Consider the following 14,712-nt stretch of genomic DNA (forward strand, 5'->3'; position numbering starts at 1 on the left):
CCACTGTCCTAGTCTAAGCTTTTCTTGGTGGTGGACTTCCAGAGATGCAGACCCACCACACTGACACCGGTGAACATCCAGGGAGTGGACATTGAGATAGTGGACTTGTACAGGTACCTGGGTGTTCACCTGAATAATAAACTGGACTGGAGCCACAACACTGATGCTCTTTACAGGAAGGGTCAGAGCAGACTCTACCTGCTGAGGCGGCTGAGGTCATTTGGAGTCCAGGGAGCGCTTTTAAAGACCTTCTATGACTCTGTGGTGGCATCTGTCATTTTTTACAGTGTGGTGTGTTGGAGCAGCAGTTTATCAGCAGCTGAGAGGAAGAGGCTGGATAAACTCATCAGGAAGGCCAGCTCTGTTCTGGGATGCACCCTGGACCCAGTGCGGGTGGTGGGAGACAGAAGGACTCTGGCCAAAATAACATCTCTGATGGACAGAGTCTCCCAGTCCATGCATGTAGATGTTGCTGCAGAGCTGCTTCAGTGACAGACTGCTGCATCCTCGATGCATGAAGGAGCGTTTCCGCTTGTGTGAAATTAAAGGATTTTTCTATTCTTACCTCACTGGTCCCTCTTATTACCACCATTATTGACTCTTTTCTCGGTACTGGGACTGCTCCTCCATTATTGAAAGTTCACTTCCTGTGTCTGCCGGTTTTCCTCAGATGACACTCAGCTGTATATTTCCTCCAAACCCAGTTTCAGCCTTCCACCCATCCCCCTCTGTGACTGCCTCATGGAGGTTAAATCATGGCTCTCCTCCTATTTTCTCAAACTCTGTAGTAATAAAACTAAAGTTTGTCAGCACAGCTTCCACTCTAACCATATCCCACAGGTTTTCCATTGATAGTGGCAGCTCCTCCAACCTGCCCTCTCCTCAGGTGTCGTTCCACTTTCTGCTTCAGAATAATGCTGTCATACGTATCCCTAACCTGGGCAATCCCTGCTTGTGTGAGTCACTCCACGTTGCCGTTCCCTCTCATTCTCGTGGGTCTTCATCTGCCGTTCACCCGATTGTTCCCTCTGCCCGTCTCACCACTATGGGGAAGAGTCCCATCTGTTTAAATTGGCTCACCCTCTCTGACATTGACTCCAGTATTGTTGTCCAATGCTGGTTTTTACTACTTGTCTTTTATGCTTGGTATGGTTGGGTTTAGTAGGGCGCCAACAAATAAAATGTATTGAGATACTGAGATTATGACGTCTCGCTGTGACACTGCACAGATCTCTCCTCTTCATGGTTGTGTCTTTGAGCCATTTCAGTGGAAGAACAAACTGACCTCTGAGCTCTGAACGCTGAAAAACAAAACCATCCGTTTTCCCCTCTGTCCTTGACTAATGGCATGACTTAATGATTTGGCTCATTTCTAGGACTTGGACAGGAAACACTGTGACCTATAAACGAACATCTGACTGTGTTTTCACTAAAAGCTCATTAACCTCAGAAACGGCCCACATTAACCTGCAGCAATCAGGTCATATCTGATCCAGATGTTTACTTCTTCTCCGAGTGCAGAGAGTTAATGGATCGGTCAACTCGATAATGCACCGCCATCCATCGATCAGGCCAACATAAAGAGCCGCAGCCTGACCGAGCCGGCACGCAGAGCCAACTAAGAGAGCTCGAGCCCACATCCAACCGATCCGGTTAGCGTTCAGCATCATCCGACGGAAATCCTGTTAACGCCACACGGACGTCCTGCCGGCATCCGGCTGCCATCGCAATGAGTCACATCCACTCGAGCAGGAAGTCAGCTCTGTGCCCTCTGGGTGGAAACTGCACTGAGCACCATCACCAGGTTAGGATGTCTAAACTGCTCCACCTGCCTGACCACGCCCCTACACAGAGTGCTCACGCCCAGTCTCACCTGTTTCCTACCGTGGATGTCCCGGACCACGCCCACTACATCATTGGCTCAGTCATCCTGTTGGTAGGGGTAACAGGCATGCTGGGAAACGCTCTGGTCATCTACGTGTTCTGTCGCAGTCGGACGCTGAGGTCGCCCAGCAACCTGCTAGTGGTTAACTTGGCGGCCGCCGACTTCCTGATGTCCTTGACACAGTCTCCAGTCTTCTTTGTGGCCAGCCTGCATCGCCGCTGGGTGTTTGGGGAGCTGGCCTGCGAGCTGTACGCCTTCTGCGGTGCTCTCTTTGGCATCACCTCCATGATAACGCTGACGGCAATTGCGGTGGACCGTTGCCTGGCTATCACGCGTCCTCTGGCGATGCTGGGTGGGGTGAGTCATCAGAGAGTGTTGGTGGTGGTGGCAGTTGTGTGGCTGTACTCTCTGGGCTGGAGTCTGCCGCCGTTCTTCGGGTGGAGCGCCTACGTCCCTGAAGGCCTGCAGACATCCTGCAGCTGGGACTACATGAGCTTTACAGCTGCTGTACGCACTTACACCCTCCTGCTGTTCTCCTTCGTCTTCTTCATCCCGCTCGCTGTCATTGCTGCGTGCTACTTTGCCATTTTCCGGGCAGTGCAGCAGGCGGGGCGGGAAATAGAGCAGCTGAACTGTGGCGAGGTCAACAAGGCATATGAGCGTCTGCGCAGCGAGTGGCGAATGGCTAAGGTGGCTCTGGGAGTAATCCTGCTCTTCATCGTTTCCTGGTCGCCATACTCTGTGGTTGCTCTCACCGCCACCGCTGGCTACGCACACCTGCTGACTCCATACATGAACTCGGTGCCAGCTGTCATCGCCAAGGCCTCTGCCATCCACAACCCCATTATCTATGCCATCACACACCCAAAGTACCGCGCTGCCATTGGTCACTATGTCCCTTTTCTTCGCAGCGTGCTACGGCTGCAGGAGAAGGACCTGCGCTCCTCTTTCAGCTCAAGCGCCACTTCGTCTCGCTGTACCACTTTTACCAGCTCGCCAAAAGGTCGACTTAATGCCGGCGTCAGGACCAATGGCCACCAGGCTCAGAACCGCCTATCCTCAGTGTCTGACAGCAAGTCGTGCTGGATGGAGAGCGATGCTGACGGCTCGAGCAGAAGATCAGAGAGGCAGGCGTTCTCAGAGGTCACCGCTAACCCCTTGGACTCCGTCACACCGAGGCAGCACGTGGGCCACACCGACGCCAGTTCATGTGACGGTGCCGTGCTCGAGGCCAAACTTCCTCTGTGATGCTGCTCTCGTGGTTCTGCTCTTACTGGTCAAAGGTTTTGATCAGATGGAGAGACGAAATGAGATCAGGGAGTGATGCAGGCCTTTGATGGTGATGACATCACTGTGTTACTCACGGTTACGCAGCTGATTGGAAACTTGAGCTTCATGTGAATATTGATTGATTTTCCTGTGATCGATTCGGTTTTCTGATTAATTTGTCAGTAAAGTTCAGTTCAAGCTAAATTTCTTCAGGTTTTTTTTTTTACCACAGAAACATGATGATGTGTGAGGCGTGATTGAAATTTGAAATCTGCAGCAGTGTTTGAGCATCAACATCTCCAAAACTTCTAAAGATCAAACCCTGAAATGTTAAAAAAGCCGGATTGTTGTTTTTTACCTTCAAATGAACCAGGATGTGTAATGCTCCAAATTATATGCAAAAATAAAAAATGAAAGCCGCCCTGTAAAGTCTCATTATTAAGCACACACTGGTAAAGAATCAACTAGTGACAATTTGTGGATGCTATATAAATTAATTTCACAGTACTGTAAAGCATGTAGAAACTCTTTAACATGGGACATTAAGAACATGCACCACTGGGTGCGATCTTTCGTAAACATAAAGTTTCATTTCATCTATATGCTGATGATTGCCAGCTTTATTTTCCTTTCAGTCGTTCTGATAGCTCCCAAATTAGACTCCTGCTTGATTGCCTTAGTGATGTTAAGTCATGGATGGCTCAAAGCTTTTTAAATTTTAATGAACGTAAAACGGAAGCAATTCTGTTTGGCCCGAATCGTTCCTCTGATATCCCTGATGTTGACCTTGCTGCTCTGACCCCTCACCTGAAGAGCTCGATTACCAATCTTGGGTTAAAAATCGACTCTGCACTTACTCTTGATGGCCACGTGAATGCGGTGGTGAAATCGTCATTCTATCATCTCAGGCGTCTGTCGAAGGTTAAACCTTTTCTTTCAAGGCGTGACTTGGAGACTGGTATCCACGCTTTTATAACCTCACGCTTGGATTATTGCAACTCCCTTTTAATAGGGGTTGGACTGGGCACTCTGACACGCCTGCAACTAGTCCAGAATGCTGCGGCACGGTTTTTATCTGGTAGAAGGACATTTGAGCACATTACTCTGGTTCTGGCCTCCCTGCACTGGCTTCCAATTGAATTTAGGATTCATTTTAAAGTTCTTTTATTGGTTTTTAAATCTTTAAATGGTCTGGCACCTGCGTATCTGTCTGATTTGCTGAAGCCCTATGTCCCCACTCGTTCGCTCCGGTCAGCTGAGCAGCTGTTGCTCTCAGTCCCCAAATCAGAGTTGAAACTGAGAGGAGACCGAGCGTTCTCTATCATGGGTCCTGAGCTAATCTTCCTCTTCACATTAGGCGATCGACATCAGTGATGGTGTTTAAATCCAGATTGAAAACGCATTTTTATTCACTGGCTTTTGATTCAGTGGTTGACTGACTTGTATTTTATTGTTTTCACTATGTTTATTATTTTATCGTATTTATTATTCTTATGGTATCTGTTATGTTTCTGTTGTTCAGCACTTTGGTCGGCCTTGTGTATTTTTAAAGTGCTATATAAATAAACGATGATGGTGATGATGTTATTTTCATTTGACGTTCATGCTGCACCACAAAAACAAAAATATCAGCAGATGGTTGCATTCAAATCACTGTAGTCCAATCATCTTCTTGCCCACCTTCTTTGAGCCAATTAGCCTCCACTCTGTGTGGTTTAAATCTGTGTGACTGTCATTAGTGCAGCCCACCTGCTCCCCACCTCACAGACGCCTCAGAGCTCTGTTTGAGCCTAGATTGATCGATCGATCTATCTATCTATCTATCTATCTATCTATCTATCTAGATAGATAGATAGATAGATCAGAGCAGAAAACATTAAAACGCTTGTCCATTTTCTCCTCCTTTCTTCTTCATCACTTCCTTTTCTCCAAATCTCTTTCCTCTTCTGTCCTTCTTTCCTGTCTCCCTCTGGTGCAGTGGTGCCCCCTGCTGGTCTCCCCTGGCCTCCTGCAGCTTTAATGTCAGCTGTGCATTTGTTGTTGATGTGAAGCAGCTGTGAATAAAGTTTGAGTGGATTGAATGCAGCCTGCTAATCTGTAAGATTAGCAGTGTGTTCTGTGTTAGCAGATTAGTTCTGTGCTGTTAATCCAGTTTCAGCCATTATGGCGGACAGGAGGACCACAGTCCTGCTCTCAGGTACGTCCAAACTTTCTTCCTCTTTATCGTAGCTTCAGAGTGTGAGGAAAGGGCAGCTCGAGACTCGAGAACCTACAGATGGATTACAGTCAGATTACTGAGCTGTTAATCTGAAAACAGTCTGAATCTGTTTCTGGTTTCAGCTGAAATCAATTCAATTTTATTGATCTATATAGCTCCAAATCATAACAGCAGTCGCCTCAAGGTGCTTTATATTGTAAGGTAGACCCTACAATAACACATACAGTCCATTTTTAAGAATCAGCTTCCCCCTGAGCCGGCCCCAAATCATCTGATCATAGATTGATGTTTGTGAGATTAAACTTTAATCTGAAAGTTTTAATTGGAGGTATTGATACTCCACGTCTGATGGAGTCATGTGACTCAATGTATCAGGTGAACGAAGGCCTGAAGTATCAGAGCATGATCAGTGGGATCGGGGTCAAATGGCCTGGAGACTAAGTTAATGGACCTTTGTTTGTGTGTGTGTGTGTGTGTGTGTGTGTGTGTGTGTGGTCAGTGCTGCTGTTTGCGTCTGCGGCGGCGTTCGTGGAGGAGCTCGATGATTCGTGAGTTCAAACTGAATGTTGAATTTAACTGACTTTAGGTTGATGATCAGTAATCACTAATCAGGCTGATTGATCGTCTTTTCAGCTTCATGGAGACAAAAGGAGACGATGAAATCTGGCTCATCAAGGTACAGATGAGTTTACTCTGTGTAATGTGTGTACTTATTTTTATTTGTACTTATTAATAATAATACTAAACACTACGTGTCTGCAGCAGCAACACAGAATGCAGCAGCGTTAAAACACAACCGAACAAGAAGAACCAAGAACACGAAAAGCACTGCATGGTCTCGGCGGGGTGGGGGGTGATCAATGATCACTGATTAAGAGGTTGTACAGATTGGTAATTGTTTGCCCAGGGTAAAAAAAAATATGATTAGGATCAAGAACAAAGACTTAATCCAAGTTCAGTTCAAAGACAGTAGAAATCTGAGGCCACCTGAGCATACCTGCAGATTAAGTAACTGAGGGGAAACAGATGCAAGCTGAACAAGTCTGAGGATGGAGCCGAGCGGTACTCCACGTGATAAAGAACACGTCCGCACTGACTCTGTTTGATAAAAGCACAAAAAACACAGGTGACGTTCCACCTGCATCACAGTCGGGTCCAATCAGAGCAGAGCGATTACCTGATCCTACAGTCGGGTCCAATCAGAGCAGAGCGATTTTGCTTTGAAAGCAGAGAGAAATCTGATATTGGACGTTAGTAACATCCTCTGAGACTGTATTGCGGTTCATTTCAGAGTACTTGTCATGCAATTGTGTATCTTCTGAGTACTTCTTGAGTGTTTCTGAGTGTCGTCTGCCCCTGTCGTGTCTCGCTGCAGTTTTACACCCCCTGGTGTACGTTCTGTAAACAACTGGATCCGGTTTGGCATCAGATTGGATCAGAATATAGGAGTCTCGGCTCTCCGGTCCACGTCGGCAAATCAGATGCAACTGCCAACACCGGTCAGTCACTGTAAAAATTAAAGCACTGATTTACCAGCAAATTGTTGTCTGTGACTGTCAAAATAAAAGCCCAGAGGTCAGATGTGTTCTCTCTGTCTGAAGGTTTGGCCAAAGAGTTTCGCGTCAGAACGTATCCAGCCATCCTTATGTAAGTCCTCACTGTGACGTCACACACACATCAGATCCACTGACTGAAACCGCAGCTCCAAACACCACAAGGTGTTTCATTTTACACCATCAGATGCACCTCAGTCAGGTGGTATAACAGGCAGAGATACACCATGGTCAGGTGTGACAGGTGTGACAGTGATGCAGGCATGCTGCAGATCTTTAACCAGCTGTTTCCTGTTTCCAGGTTAAAGAAGAATATAAAATATAATTATTCAGGCGTGAGAACCAAAGATGGAATAATGGACTTTGCTAATCGGATTGCTGGGTGAGTTTAGACAGCCGACACAAAATAAGGGAAAATGATGTTTAACATGACGGTGATGTCACAATGATATCACATTGGGAATCTGTCTTATTGCTCAGGCCGCTGGTTCGATCACTTAGTAGTGTGCAGCTCTTCCAGCACGCCATGAGCCGCCATGATGTCATGTTTGTTTATGTAGGAGCCACGTCACCGCTAAAGGTACACACACACACACACACACACACACACACACACACACACACACACACACACACACACACACACACACACACACACACACACACACACACACACACACACACAACTGACCTGTGGTGTGTTTCAGGGAAACTACACGTCAGTCGCTGAGCAGCTGATTGTCCACACTTACTTCTTCTCAACCAGCAGAGACGTCCTACCGAAGGTCAGAAAACTCTTTCGTCTGTTGGTCAAACGTGTCCATCACCTGATCGAGCTGACCTTATCCACATGCTGAGACAAAACTTTTTAAAACACTTTAAAAATCCCCCCTATGTCCACAAGGTTTCAAAATGTGGTGGACATCCAGCAGCAGGTGTAATATTTTCCTGGAACGTCAGTGTGTTCCTTTAAAAAGACACGTTTATACTCATCATTCCCACCCTGGAGGAACATGTCTGCGTCCAAGTCCGTAGATAATCTGTGTCCGTAGATAATCTGTGTCCGTAGATAATCTGTGTCCGTAGATAATCTGCGTCTGTAGATAATCTGCATCTGTAGATAATCTGCGTCTGTAGATAATACGGAGCCCCGCAAGGGACATGGGAGAAAAAAAAATTACAATGAACTTTTGCGAGAGCTCTCAAAACTAACTCTAATAATCTGAGTCCGTAGATAATCTGTGTCCGTAGATAATCTGTGGATAATCTGCGTCTGTGGATAATCTGCGTCTGTAGATAATCTGCGTCTGTAGATAATCTGCGTCCGTAGATAATCTGTGTCTGTAGATAATCTGTGTCTGTAGATAATCTGCGTCCGAGTCTGTAGATAATCTGTCTTTATTTCAGGCGGTGTCTCTGTCCACTCTGCCTGCTGTGGTGGTATTTAAAGATGGGACTTACTTCACCTACAGCGGTGAGTTAATTTTGATGAACGGGCCAACAGAACTCTTTCTCGTGGAATATTAAATAACAGCAAAAAAGCTACAGCTCTGCACAAATGTCTTCAGCCACCAAAACTTGTTTTTACAAAAAAAATTGAAAATCGTGTTGTACAGCTACAACACAGTAACTTCACACAATAAAGTCAAAGGAGCTTGCAAAGAAAAGCGTCTGGACTTCTTTAAGTTGCTTGAAGACGTTTCACCTCTCATCCGAGAATTTTCTTCAGTTCTAAGGTCAAATGGTGGAGAGTCCCAGATTTAAACCCAGTGGGAGTTTCCCCCCAAAGAGGGACAAAAGGACCCCCTGATGATCCTCTACCTGATCACATGAGCCGGGGTGTGGGTCACAATCAGCCAGGGTGAGAGGTGAAACGTCTTCAAGCAACTCAAAGAAGTCCAGACGCTTTTCTTTCCAAGCTCCTTAGACTACGATGACCTGGATGACTGAGAACCTTCACAGACATACTTCACACATTAAAACATACATGGTCCTGCACACACTTTAGCTCTGAACTGTAAATATTAACTATAAAAACAATGCAATTTTAAAATGAAGACAGCAAAGGGAAACAAGAATTGTTTAGTCAGTCCTGCCTGCTGAGTTCTGGACCAGATAGATAAAATAACACCAATATTTAATATTGTTGATGAGGGAACCGATATAACCTCCTCAGAGAAGCTATCAGGACCACAAACAAGAAGCTCAGTTTACCAGGACTGAGAACGAAGAAGTCTGAAGATCCATTAAAGTGTTCACTCAGGTTTAACAGAAATACAGCTGAGCATCACCAGCGTAGCAGAGCTGTGTCAGTGCTGAATCTCACTGTGCACCCAGCTGAAGGACACTGACTGATAGTAGGGAGAATCTGTAGGAGGAGTAATGTCAGCAGGAAGAAGTGCAGGTGTGTGACAATGAGATCCATCATGGAAGTCAGGTTAAACTAGGCTAAAAGGATCCAGGCTTGAACTTTGAACTGATCACAGTCATTGGAAGTTGTGGCAGTAAAAGCAGACTGAGGAATCCTTTGAAATAAGATGTCTCACATCTTGTGTGGTTGATGTGGTTAGTAACTCCGTCATGTGCACATGGAGCTTTGTGGTTTGTATCTGCTGTCAGCTCTTCTGAGAAAACGCTTCTGTTACAAATCAGACTGACATGGGGAATTCATGCATTTGCTGTGTGCATTTCACCTGACTTAAACAAGCTGCTTACTGTCTTTCAGAGGAACGTGACGGGGACCTGAAGTTGTGGATTAACAGAGAACGATTCCCAAACTTCTCCCAGATCGACAGCTACACTCTGTATGCCATGGGAGAGACAGGTACCACAGAACACCTGAGTGCACTGTGATGTCATCAGGTACCTTCAGCCAAAGCACTGAGCAACTTTGACTTTGGAAACAGACCCATCTGTTCATGGAGTTTCCTGTCAGGGAGACGTTCACCTGAACAATAATGAAACTGGAAGCAGGCGGGTCTGTTTGGGACAAAGCACTGAAATGCCTGGATTTCACTCACTGGTTGCTGATTGGCTCAGGTGCAGTGACTCCGCCTCTGTCCTGCAGGTAAGCTGGTGCTGTTGGCGTTGGTGGAGGAGAAGCACCTGTGTGAAGAAAGTCTCAGGTAACCCCATCTGCTCTCTCTCTGTTCCCTCTATGCAATATTCTGGTGGTTGTGCAGTTACTGTCCCATCCTTAGTGACCATAGCCCCTCCACCCTTATTTATTTATGATTTTATATTATTGTCCTTGTACACACCCCCTCAATGTTTCTGTAACTCATATACCATGAATATAGTGTACTTATATTACTTATATTGTTTTTTTCCTTTGTATGTTGTTTTCTTTACTTTTGCATCTTTGTGGTCTTGCATTCGAATTGTGCTGTGCAAGCAACTGCACAATGATAATAAAAAGTATCTAAGTACTCATCTTCAGGGTAAAATTTACCTGCAACTGTGCTCTGAAGCACTTCCTGTCACCTGTTCAGGTATAAGAGTCTGTTGGAAAGTGTGGCTGCAGAGCACAGAGAGATCTACAGCAGGTCAGACTTTTATTCTGAAAAGTACAGGAAACAGGGCGCGAACTCCGATCTCACTCCCTCTCTACCTTTCTCCGCCCACTCTTGTCTGACCCCGCCCCTTCAGGGAGATGTACTTCGGCTTCATGGCCGGCTCTGATTACATCAGCGGCCTGGTGATGGGGTGAGTTTTCACCTCTGACATCAGCTTCACTCCTCTGATTGGACGCCTCTGACTTGTCATTGTTTTCAACAGTGAGATCATTGTGCCCACATTAATCGTGGTGAATCTGTCCAATGATGGCTACTTCCTGCCCCCTGGCACTGTGCAAACGGAGCAGAACCTGCTGGACTTCCTGGACGGCGTGCTGAACGGCAGCATGCAGGTGAGTCAGGTGAGGCTCACCTCCAGACAGGAAGCAGCTGCTGGATTCTGAACATCTGTCTGCTCTTTGCCTTAGGGTCACGGAGGAAACGGCGCCCTTCAACGAGTCCGACGCCTCGTTTATGATACCAGAGTCACGCTGGCAGTAAGTCACATCATCATCATCATCATCCTGCTTCCTGTTTAATCAGTCTGACTGTATGTTTCTCGTACACAGCCCGTCTTCAGCCACGCGCCGCTGCTCGGCTGCTTTCTGGTCGCCTTTCCACTTACCATCGGCGCCTGCTTCTGCTACCTGTGCTTTAAGGCCCGCCCCACTGTGGTCGATGAAGATGGCACGCCACTGTTAGCGCCTCCGCTGGGAGGCCACAAAAAAAGCAAGAAGAAGTCAGACTGATGGCAAGGACTACCGAGAGGACCTGAGACCAATCCAGAATCACGGCCTAGCCGAGGACGTTTTCCTCTGATCTGTGACAACTCGGCCTGAATCCCACAGTCATCGATGGAAAAAGTTCTGTTAGAACAGCTGCAATAAAACAAAAGCAAAGAAAATGTGTTCTATGAAACTTTGTTTCATTCAGAGTGCAAACACAAACCAGCCTGTGTCCCGCTACAACACAGGTACGCACAGGAAGTACTCGGTGTTACAGGTTGGCGGTAAGATGGTGGGCACGTGTGTGTTTGTCGCCTCACCTTTACTCGCCCCGAATGTTGTTTTCTTTTGTTGAACACATCCCCAGAACCAGAAGTCTGACATGCCGACCGAGAAAAGAAGACAAACCTGGTATAGCCTCTTCCACATGTGAACACGACTACACGGAGGTTGCAGGCAGCAGTAGCATCCAGTCCACAGCTCCTGCCTTGAAGCTTAAGAGCCATGACAAAGATCCGACTCTGCTCTTGTTGAGGCTATACAAAAGTTAACTACTAAGGTAGACCGTTTTGATGAACAGCTGAGAGGAACTCAGTTATCGCTAAGCTTTTTGAAATGAATGCTGCCGCAAAAGTAAAATTCAAGCACAGGAGAAAGAAGTATCCGGACTTATCAAGTAAAATGATTTGATGCTGAGGTCGGTTTTATCAGACTGCAGAACTCGAGAACACCAAACTGAGGTTTGTAGCATAAACCTATTCGCTGGAATGTTCAAGACTATTCAACTACACAGCAAAAAGCATTGAACACCGAGCAGGCGAAGTTTCGAGTTTCTCGTGCACGGGAGAGAACCGGACAAACGCCGTTCCTTCGCTTGACCCCAGTCGCTCTCGTCCGCTCCCTCGTAACACTGCTCTTTATTGAGGTCACATGAATATGCATAGGTTCATTAACATATGACGTCTACACACACACAAAGAGTACCGTGTGTGTGTGTGTGTGTGTGTGTGTGTGTGTGTGTGTGTGTGTGTGTGTGTGTGTGTGTGTGTGTGTGTGTGTGTGTGTGTGTGGTCAGAGTGTGACCCCATAAAGACTTCCCTAAACCTGCTGCTCATCTAAACAAAGGCACTTAGACTTAAACAGATATACGTGTGTTTGCTATACCATATATCAGAAGAGAAGATACGACCTTGCTCATGATCCAGAGGGGTGCGTGATCTATGCCAGAACACTCTGGAGAGGAGTGAACGCACCCCCCTCTTCATGCTACACAGTTGTTACAGACCTCCTAGGATGAGACAAACAATTATATACTTCTAAGCATATACAAATATATATTTCTAGGCATAAATGACAATCCAGCAATACAAATCTGACACAAACATTTCACTCTTCTGATCAGCCAAACGCTTCTCTACAGATAACTGCATGATGTTAAAGTTATTCCATGTCACTACGGTTCCTGTAAACTGTAATAACTTGTGTTTATTTAGCTTCATATCTAAGACAGAGACAGACTCCACCCTGGGCTGGGAAACCTTGAGCTCAGGTGTTAGATCCTCGGTGCTGCAGGTAAAAACATGAAGGAAACATGAGGCTGCCATGTTATATCAGGACGCCCCCTGTATGCAGAGGTGGGTAGTAACGAGTTACATTTACTCCGTTACATTTACTTGAGTAAGTTTTTGAAAAAAATGTACTTTTAAAGTACCTTTTTTGCACGATACTTTTTACTTTTACTTGAGTACATTTATGAAGAAGAAACGGTACTTTTACTCTGCTACATTTGCAAAATTCAACTCGTTACTTTTTAAAAAAAATAATTAGTTTAACACATGCGGCCAGTGACGTTTCTGGTAACTTTTTTACCAATCAGATGTGGCCATGCAGTCACATGACCAGTTTGAAACTGTGGCGGGCAGAGCGGCCCGAGCGTTTCAACGTAGCGGACACTAGTGATGGGATTTCCGGCTCTTTTTAGAGAACCGGCTCTTCAGGTTGTTTTGTTGCTTTAATTAATTAATTAATTATCAGCAACAATATAAAATTATGCACAAAAGGAATTAGTAATGTAAAAAAACATGGTTTTCTTTATGTATGTTTATGTATAAATATTTATGGGGGCCCCTACAGACGAAGCACGTACAAACTCCAAAACACATTTCTAGTGTTAACTTCCAAAACAGAGCTACTAGATCACTCAAATTACACAATCGAATTCATATGTCTATTGTTTTTGTATTAATACACAAACACTTATTTATTTATATTTATATATATATGTATATATATATTTATTTCATATTCAAATAATTAAAAACAAAACTTCATTTACCTGTTACTACCACACACCCAATCCGATTGCTGGTACTTCCTGGCTTGCCTCTAGGTAACAAAAGCTCAACACGGCCCCTGGCATCCTGGAGCACTTCCGTTGCGTTTTAGTTTGTATGTGCTTTGTCTCTAGGGGCCACTGTAAATATACTTTTATTTATTCACTCCACATAAAATACACATAAAAAGAATGTAGCCTCGTGGGCAGTGTAGTCCAGCTGAAAGTAAGCTGTTAAGACTCGACTGTACACTGTGTTCGTGTTTCCTCTGAAACAATAAGTTCTGTTGGAGCAGCCTTTCATCACCTCTCTCTGTCTCTCGCTAGCAAAGTGACCCAGACAACAAAGTAAAGCTAGTGTTTGGCTACGAGCCCGACACGAACCCGACGTATCAGCCAGAGGTCCCTTTACTACGGTTCGGCGCCGCGGACCTGATTTATATACGCGCGGAATAGTTTTCTATACGAGATCGCTGCAAAAAGTGCAGCTTTACCTAATGTCCACCTACTGTTACTCATTTATATTAAGATTTAAACATGTAGTTGGTGTTGGTATGGAGAGTAACCTTCAGTAATAGTAATAAATCACACAGCAATAGTTCATTCATGTAGTTGTAAAAAGCTTGATAATATATGAAGTAATCCAAAGTATTCAAAATAGTTACTCTCATTGAGTAACGTAACAGAATACGTTACAAAATACATTTTGGTTCAAGGTTCAAGGTTCTTTATTTGTCACATGCATAGTTATACAAGTATAACACACAGTGAAATGTAGCCTGACACGCTCCTCGACATGTGCAAAAAAATTGGGGGGGGGGGCTGTAGAGGAAGAACATTATATATATATAGTATATACACTGGGTGAATGTGCAGTAGTAGCAGCAAGCAGGTGAATTCTGTACATTAATATGAATAGACATCTGACTATTTTACAGGATAGACAATATAAACATATTTAAAATGAAAGGAATTGAAATGTACATTGTGCCTTGGTTTAGTGTCTGGAAGAGTCCTGACTCAGTCAGTTATAGATAATGTGAGAGGGCGGGTGTGTGTGTTTAGGGCACGGATGGCTTGGGGATAGAAGCTCCTCTTAAGTCTCTCTGTCCTTGCCCGGAAGATGCAGAACCTTCTACCAGATTGCAGGAGTTGGAACAGTTTGTTGCCAGGATG

At 45.2% G+C, this 14,712-nt stretch overlaps 2 protein-coding genes across 2 annotated transcripts; both read left to right on the plus strand.

The window, feature by feature from the left end:
- The first annotated feature begins 1,566 nt into the window (after window positions 1-1,566).
- On the plus strand, window positions 1,567-4,757 carry opn4.1 (opsin 4.1). The gene has a single exon (XM_086271805.1). The coding sequence runs from the start codon at window positions 1,730-1,732 to the stop codon at window positions 3,131-3,133; it is 1,404 nt and encodes a 467-aa protein (XP_086127931.1). The 5' UTR covers window positions 1,567-1,729; the 3' UTR covers window positions 3,134-4,757.
- A 487-nt stretch (window positions 4,758-5,244) lies between these two features.
- Window positions 5,245-11,383, plus strand: LOC147307504 (protein disulfide-isomerase tmx3a-like). The gene is made up of 16 exons (XM_086271822.1): window positions 5,245-5,351; window positions 5,872-5,920; window positions 6,006-6,048; window positions 6,748-6,871; window positions 6,974-7,019; window positions 7,227-7,307; window positions 7,406-7,505; window positions 7,633-7,710; window positions 8,333-8,399; window positions 9,651-9,749; window positions 9,993-10,050; window positions 10,417-10,470; window positions 10,574-10,630; window positions 10,703-10,832; window positions 10,908-10,976; window positions 11,049-11,383. Exons 1-16 carry the CDS (start codon window positions 5,318-5,320, stop codon window positions 11,226-11,228), a joined length of 1,269 nt encoding a protein of 422 aa, XP_086127948.1. The 5' UTR covers window positions 5,245-5,317; the 3' UTR covers window positions 11,229-11,383.
- The last annotated feature ends 3,329 nt before the right edge of the window (window positions 11,384-14,712 follow it).

Source organism: Aulonocara sp. 'chitande type north' Nkhata Bay, linkage group LG18 (assembly GCF_057382095.1).
Source record: "Aulonocara sp. 'chitande type north' Nkhata Bay isolate Kocher_YH1m ecotype deep benthic linkage group LG18, A_spYH_male_GT1.1, whole genome shotgun sequence".
In the NCBI taxonomy this organism is placed as follows: domain Eukaryota; kingdom Metazoa; phylum Chordata; class Actinopteri; order Cichliformes; family Cichlidae; genus Aulonocara; species Aulonocara sp. 'chitande type north' Nkhata Bay.

Coding starts and splice junctions, on each gene's coding strand:
- opn4.1 (XM_086271805.1), top strand. CDS start 1,730: ATGAGTCACATCCACTCGAGCAGGAAGTCAGCTCTGTGCCCTCTGGGT.
- LOC147307504 (XM_086271822.1), top strand. CDS start 5,318: ATGGCGGACAGGAGGACCACAGTCCTGCTCTCAG. Junction 7,506..7,632: donor GAGCCACGTCACCGCTAAAG/GTACACACACAC, acceptor GGTGTGTTTCAG/GGAAACTACACGTCAGTCGC. Junction 10,833..10,907: donor TGCTGAACGGCAGCATGCAG/GTGAGTCAGGTG, acceptor TCTTTGCCTTAG/GGTCACGGAGGAAACGGCGC.